The sequence below is a fragment of the Salminus brasiliensis genome, chromosome 16 (assembly GCF_030463535.1).
Source record: "Salminus brasiliensis chromosome 16, fSalBra1.hap2, whole genome shotgun sequence".
In the NCBI taxonomy this organism is placed as follows: domain Eukaryota; kingdom Metazoa; phylum Chordata; class Actinopteri; order Characiformes; family Bryconidae; genus Salminus; species Salminus brasiliensis.
In genome coordinates this window covers 1061432-1069555 of record NC_132893.1, presented here as the reverse complement: position 1 = coordinate 1069555, position 8124 = coordinate 1061432, and the positions used below count along the sequence as shown (strand labels likewise).

The 8124-nt window shown below is 40.4% G+C and overlaps 1 protein-coding gene across 1 annotated transcript; it reads left to right on the top strand.

Moving 5' to 3' along the window:
* The first annotated feature begins 324 nt into the window (after positions 1 to 324).
* tmem88a (transmembrane protein 88 a) lies at positions 325 to 7226 on the top strand. Its single transcript, XM_072658956.1, has 3 exons — positions 325 to 526; positions 4125 to 4506; positions 6845 to 7226. The coding sequence occupies exons 2-3, from the start codon at positions 4147 to 4149 to the stop codon at positions 7124 to 7126; spliced, it is 642 nt and encodes a 213-aa protein (XP_072515057.1). The 5' UTR covers positions 325 to 526; positions 4125 to 4146; the 3' UTR covers positions 7127 to 7226.
* The last annotated feature ends 898 nt before the right edge of the window (positions 7227 to 8124 follow it).

The window sequence follows — 8124 nt, the reverse complement described above, 5'->3', positions numbered from 1 at the left end:
AGTGTGTGGATTCACTGGGGTTTGTGGAGGAATGTGGAGTTCGTGTGCTTTGGCCTTTAGGAGCTGCAGTTATCAGACAAACATCTGGAGCTCTATGTCCAAATACCCTATCTACCCCAACCAGGAGTGGACCTAAGCCCCAGAGAGAGGTGGGAGGGAGGATGTATCCAGGCTGCCAGCGCTAGGCCATCTTCCTCAAAGGAAGGAAAGAGCGAGGCAGGAAAGGAGGGAGAGAGAGACAGAGGAGGAGGAGGAGGTGGAAAGCAAAGTTTTCCGTAAGAGAGAGAGCGCAGGACCAGCAGTGGCACCGCTCAAGCACCAGAACCTGCTGACATACGTGTCGCATCCGATAACATCTGAAGTAATCGAGAATAGAGCCGCCACAGCAGGACCGTCTGTACACATCTGTGAAGGCACCGGTGGAGGCATCTGCACCAGCTTAAGGATTAAATCAAAAAACGGAGAACATACTCAGCTGGTCTTGGCGAGAAGAGCGAGGTCCACGGTTCTGGAGAATCATACTAAAGTAAGTACAGTCAGACGAGGTCGGTCGAAAAGGTGAGAGAACCCCCAGTATCTTATAACCAGTCTAACCAAAGCAGCTCCTTACAGGTGGCTTGACCTTCTGAAGAAGAATGTCCAGCAGCTGTACGAACCGTTACCACCATCCATAACAGTAGAAGGATGGATCTCTTTAACTTTAATAATCTCCTCAAATATTCAAAATCACTTCTTATAATTATTAAATATGTACAGCCATCAGCCATAACATTAGGACTACTGACAGGTGAAGTTAAAAACACTGATTATCTACAGTGGCTCAATGATTCAGTAATGTCTATTAATGACTTATAGACTATTATAAATGATTCAGTACTGTTCATAAATGATTCTGTAATTACAAATAATTTAGTGATGTCTATAAATGATCCAGTAACATCTATAAATAATTCAGTGACTATTATAAATGATTTAGTGATCTCCATAAATAATTCAGTTATGTCTATGAATGGTTCAGTAGTGTATATAAATGATTCATAAATGTCTGTAAATTATTTAGTGACTACTATAAATCATTCAGTACCGTTTATAAATGATTCAGCAATGTCCATAAATGATTCAGTAATGTATATAAATGATTCAGCAATGTCCATAAATGATTCAGTAATGTATATAAATGATTTAGTGACTATTGTAAATGATACAGTAATGTCCATAAATGATTCAGTGACTATTATAAATGATTCAGTAATGTATATAAATGATTCAGTGACTATTATAAATGATTCAGTAATGTATATAAATGATTCAGTGACTATTAGAAATGATTCAGTAATGTATATAAATGATTCAGTGACTATTATAAATGATTCAGTGACTATTATAAATGATTCAGTAATGTATATAAATGATTCAGTGACTATTATAAATGATTCAGTGACTATTATAAATTATTCTGTGAGTACTATAAATCATCCAGTATCGTCCATAAATAATTCAGTAATGTCTATAAATGATTCAGAAATGTCCTTAAATGAACCAATTGATTCTTTAAATGATTCAGTGACTACTAAAATAATTCAGGAACTTAAATGACTCCAAAAAATGATTCAAAATGATTCAGTAACTGCTATGAAACTAATATGTAACTCGCTTTGCTAAAGAGCGAGGAGTAAATGTATAGATCCACGTTTAGGCTTGTAGGCCTCAAAGAGTTAAAAGATCTGCTGCTACCTTGACAGGACACCTCCAGAGTCCACACCTCAAAGGGTCAGAGCTCATTTGGCGGAATAAGCGGGACCTACACAGTATTAGGCAGATGGTTGTAATGTTATGGCTGATTGGTGCAGTTGACTGCTAGACACTTGCCTGGACGCTCAGCCAGAGCGATGTCAGACTCTCTGAGACTGATTTTGGAGGGAACCACGTGAGCTAGCTGCAGACTGACAGCGTGAGAAAGGTTTCAATCAAACACCTGATCAAATCGGAGCTATAACAGGCAGGCTGATGTCACGCACAAACCTTCACAACCAATAAAAAGGCTGGACTCAGGCCAAAGTACTGTCGTTCAAAGAAGTCGGCCAGTTCCTAGAAAAGAGGATGCTCCCTCTGAGGCCATTTTCTGGATCGCCAAAAAGATCGGCGACAAGATGTCATTAAACTAAAGTAGATGATGACTCTTAATGAGGCGGCCTGATGACTGCCTCCTGCCTCAACTCTGCATTTGTAATCAGTGAGCTGAACTATGGAGGTTCCTCTGTTTACACTGACTGTAACTGTAAATATGGTATAACCTTCATTTTCTATTAGGAAGTGAAATCATCTTAACTGCAGTCGACACAATACCAATAATATCTCTTTAAAAGAATCTTTTAGGAAGATCTTATTTTAAGTCATTTAATGTACAAGATTTTACTCTTTAATAATAAAAAAATAAATTTTATGTCAACAGAAAAAAACACTTATCATAGATAACATTAATTTAAACCAGTAAAAACAAATAGAAATAAATGAAATCTCAAATTATTAAATTAAACTAAATGTAATAATGTGATTTTTTGTAGCATTTCTGAAAATATTCAAAGTGTATTTTAAAAATAAAAAAATCTAGTTAGTGTGAAGTCAACAATGTACAACACATATATATATATATATTTATTAATCTATTTATTTATAAATTAGAACATCCTGAAAAAGTACATTTTCTATCATTTCAATCAAAAAGTTAAAACCTCAGATTTTCAATATATTACATGTAAAATAACATATTCCAAACAAAGTGACATATAACTACCATATGACATTTTATCATTCATAATTATAATTATTATTTTCTATAATATTAAATTTAAATGTAACAATTATGTTATGATTAAAGAATATTTGAATACATTACTTATCAAACAGTGACAATATATAAGCCAAACAAGCTTGAAAAACAAAATAAATCACAGTTTATTTTCTAAATGAAATTATGAATACAAATGACTTTTTTATGATATATTTTCACTATTATACTATTACTATTATATTTTCACGTTTTTCTTTTTTTACATAATTTTAAACTGGCTGGGGTTCTTTACATTGTGTGATCAATTTCATTGTGTGATCAATTTCATGATTAATGGACCAATAGAAATGCTCCAAAGTGACTAAAGTAAATAAACTCTTTGTACATTGACTTTCATTGAAAGTTCAGAAGGTTACTCCTCCTGTAAAGCTGCAAATTTGGAGATTTTAGATGTTTCCCAGTACTGGCTACATTTACTCAGGAGCACTCCTGGGGATTCTGGGCCCCATGATGAGATATTACACTGGGCCCCACGACTCTTCAGTTCTGCTAAAATATTAGCTGATATTATTTAAGGGTCCCTGTCAGTCACAGGCCCCTGAAATCGCCCTAACCTTCACCCATCCCTATGGCGCCCCTGCAGGAGGACCAACACTTTGTCGTGTAGAAGGATTTAAAAAGACTAATTTGGTCAGTGTCGCACAACTGGAAGGTCATGACCGATGTGTATTGGGCGGTTAGGTGGGTTTATTTGTCCCTGTGGCCGCAGGAAGCCCTGTGTTTGAGGAGATGTCCTGCTTGGAGAGATATATGCAGTCTACTCAGCACACTGCCTTTCCTGAGAGGCCTGTTCCTGCCTCAGTGTTTTGTGTTTTTAGTCGTCCTGGAGTTCCGGTCACTGCGGGTGGGTGGGGGGCAGGCGGGTGTGTAGGGTGGGGGGGGGGTTGTCGGAGTGGGCTCTGTTTCCTGCTGTTCACAGTTACTTAGTTATCTCTGTTTACCTTTCAGATTTCTTGCCTCTGGATTCTGAGAAAAATCAGCTTTGCTTTTGTAAGATATGGCCTAGGAGAACATTCACGGGCCTGTCGGTGGGTCCAGCCTTCTGGTCCTCACCCCTACAGCTCCATAACTCATAGATAATACCACATCATGGAATAACTCAACAACTCAATTATAATGACTGGTTTTCCACATACAACATATATGGACAAAAGTATTGAGACATCTGCTCATTCATTGTTTCTTATGAAATCACGATTATCTTTATTACCTCAGTGATTTGAGTTACTGTAGATTGTCAATCATCTAAACTCTGGTGCCTTTACCCTCACAGAAAGGTCTGAAGGAGAGCCAGAATGACTTTATCCCGTAACGGAACGCTGGAGAAGACCATATCTCAGCAGTTCTCGGCTGATGTGCTGGACTCGGAGTTAACTCACCACCATCACACTAACTCCATCTCCTCTGCGGCCGTGTCCCCAGTGCCAGCCTCAGGGGTGGTGGTCCCCCCTCCGTACTCCGTGGCAGGCAGCGCCACAGCCGATCCGCCACTGGAGCTCAGGGGGTCTCTGGACTGCTGGGCCTGCTCCGTCCTCGTCACTGCCCAGAACCTCATCATCGCTACCATCAATGCAGGGCTGGCCGGCGTTATCTTCGGCCTCATCCTCACCCCCGCACTCGTCATGGTGGTGTTCGGATTTCTCTGCCATTCCTCGGTAAGATGACTGTCTGGATCTGTAGCTTTGACTCGGCAGGTGTGAGAACAAAGCGATAGGTCAGTTGGGTCAGAACTAAAGAACTCATAAATAAGTAATTCATAGTAGATACTGAGTAATTCATAGTGCATTTTGACTAATTCATAGTATATACTGAGTAATTCATAGTGGATACTGAGTAATTCATAGTGGATACTAAATAATTACTAGTATATACTGAGTAATTCATAGCAATTCATAATTCATAGATACTAAATAATTCATAGTGGATACTGAATAATTCATATTGGATTCTGAGTAATTCATAGTGTATTTTGACTAATTCATAGTGGATTCTGAGTAATTCATAGTGGATACTAAATAATTACTAGTATATACTGAGTAATTCATAGTGGATTCTGAGTAATTCATACTGAACTTGGTATTCAGTCTGGAGATTATGAGTTTAAAGGACGCTGGCACTGTAAATACTTTAGACTGAAGCGCTCTGAGCTCAGTGTTATATCTACTAACCATAACACACACACTCGCACACACTCACACACACTTACTCACACACACACACACTCACACACATTGCACATGAACTCTTCCACTTCAGCCATTAGAGAAAACACACAAATCAGATTTGGAAAATTGGGTGTATCTGTCATTCATCAGAAGAATAACACTCCGGTCCGCTGGTGCTGTTTGTGTGAAACACCCTTTCACACTCCACTCAAATTCCACCCGTCTGAACCGCTCACAGATTAACAGTGACAGGTCAAATATCTCAGCCTGTCTGTAAGCAATCACTGAATTCCTCCAGCTTTACTGAGCCTAACACAGACCGCCTGGATCAGCTTACATGAAAGTAAACAGCTTCAGATGTAATCCCCTCTTATCACTGTCCACCTCTTATCTGCCCACCATCACCTTACACACATACACACCTCTCCCACAGCGTCTCACACCTCCATCACTATCTCTGATGTTACATTAGGGCTTAACCCAGACTGACAACCCCGATCATATTCCTCTATCTGATGCTTATCTGTGTTTTAGCAATCATATCCAATCAGATCTCTGATTCCAGACACATTTTGATCTATTGACCTCAGCCTTTACTGCTCAGAACATCTACATTAATAAATTCCACTGAGCAAAGATATACCTAATGAGAGACTGTAGCTCCGCCTCCTCAGTGTATATCACAATACCTACATTTAGAGCGTTATTAATAATTATTCACCCTAATGAGAGACTGTAGCTCCGCCTCCTCAGTGTATATCACAATACCTACATTTAGAGCGTTATTAATATTCACCCTGATGAGAGACTGTAGCTCCGCCTCCTCAGTGTATATCACAATACCTACATTTAGAGCGTTATTAATAATTATTCACCCTAATGAGAGACTGTAGCTCCGCCTCCTCAGTGTATATCACAATACCTACATTTAGAGCGTTATTAATATTCACCCTGATGAGAGACTGTAGCTCCGCCTCCTCAGTGTATATCACAATACCTACATTTAGAGCGTTATTAATAATTACTCACCCTAATGAGAGACTGTAGCTCCGCCTCCTCAGTGTATATCACAATACCTACATTTAGAGCGTTATTAATATTCACCCTAATGAGAGACTGTAGCTCCGCCTCCTCAGTGTATATCACAATACCTACATTTAGAGCGTTATTAATATTCACCCTAATGAGAGACTGTAGCTCCGCCTCCTCAGTGTATATCACAATACCTACATTTAGAGCGTTATTAATATTCACCCTAATGAGAGACTGTAGCTCCGCCTCCTCAGTGTATATCACAATACCTACATTTAGAGCGTTATTAATATTCACCCTAATTAGAGACTGTAGCTCCTCCTCCTCAGTGTATATCACAATACCTACATTTAGAGCGTTATTAATATTCACCCTAATTAGAGACTGTAGCTCCTCCTCCTCAGTGTATATCACAATACCTACATTTAGAGCGTTATTAATATTCACCCTAATGAGAGACTGTAGCTCCGCCTCCTCAGTGTATATCACAATACCTACATTTAGAGCGTTATTAATATTCACCCTAATGAGAGACTGTAGCTCCGCCTCCTCAGTGTATATCACAATACCTACATTTAGAGCGTTATTAATATTCACCCTAATTAGAGACTGTAGCTCCGCCTCCTCAGTGTATATCACAATACCTACATTTAGAGCGTTATTAATATTCACCCTAATTAGAGACTGTAGCTCCTCCTCCTCAGTGTATATCACAATACCTACAACATGTTTAATGCATTTATGAACTGAGCCTGCACATGTTCCTGAAGCCTCACAGATGGACCTTCTTCTCCAGGTGCAGCCCCACGGAACCTCGGTTTACTGCTCGGATCTGCTGAACGATGCTGCCTGTGTTGCTCTTCTGGTGGTTGGCTTTCTGCTGCTGGTTCCTCTGCTGGTTCTGGCTCTGGCCGCGTACTGCAGACTAGCCCGCCACCTGCAACTGGGCCTCTGCTTCATCCCCTACAGCCGCGCCGTCTATAAAAACCTGCCTGCATCCCACCACAGGGGCCTGGGGGGCTGCTGTGGCCAGCAGGGGTCAGCAGAGAGGGAGAGGAAAGGCAGTGTGTGGGTGTGAGGAAGAAGCCACTGCAATAAAAACTGTGGGCCCGAGACCAACACGAGTTTTAATGCATTTTAAGGGGAAACCAAAGAAGACAACCCAAACCCACTAAAGCCATGTTTCACTGCAATCCTGGAGACTTCTGGTTGGGGGGTGGGTGGGTGGGTGGGGTGGGGTGGGGGGTCAGGTAGGGGTTATTTTACTGCCCTTCGCTTTTTTTATTAATTGTAAATATCTTATCTGGGGCTCCTCCTAGGCGAACCCATCAATAGGCCAACCACATGCAAGACGAGTCTCCATCTGTGTTCTAGTCCATGCTTGTGCTCTTGCTCCACCCGTGTCATGGAGGCTGCATCCGGAGGTGACGTGTGTGGACCTGAAACAGTCAAATTTCCCAGAATGCATGAAGAAAAAGCCTACAGCTGAAAGTCATAGGCCTAATTATCCGGACAGTCCTGCTGTTGTGTCACTGAATGAAGTTATACGCTATAATCTATCCAATCTTTGACTAATCAATCATCACAGGCTGATCAATCATAGGTTAAGTAATAGCCAGTTATAACTAATCAACTAATCAATATGCCAAACTGTTGTCTTATCAAAGATGTACTAATCACCTACAGGATAACCTGGATAATTAACGGCTCATTAGTCAAACTGGCTAATCAGTCTGAGCCTTACCAATCACAATCACCACTCACTGGCTTGAGGCTTGAGGCTTACCAATTATAGACTGACCAAGTTTAGGCTAACTAATCTAAGCTAGCCAATTGTTGACTAATCAATCAATCAACTAATCAGCTATCCAGTCAATGGCTGATTGATTTCAGCAAGTCCATGATCATTGAACAACCAATCACAAGCTTGCCAATCATAGTCTAACACCCCCACCCCCCGCTACCCACTCACAGGATAATATAACCAAGCCAGTCATGGGTTGATCGATCAATCAAGGGCTAATCAATGCTAGGCTAATCAGGCTTTCTGTTTGCAGCAGTATTCTCGCCAAAGAA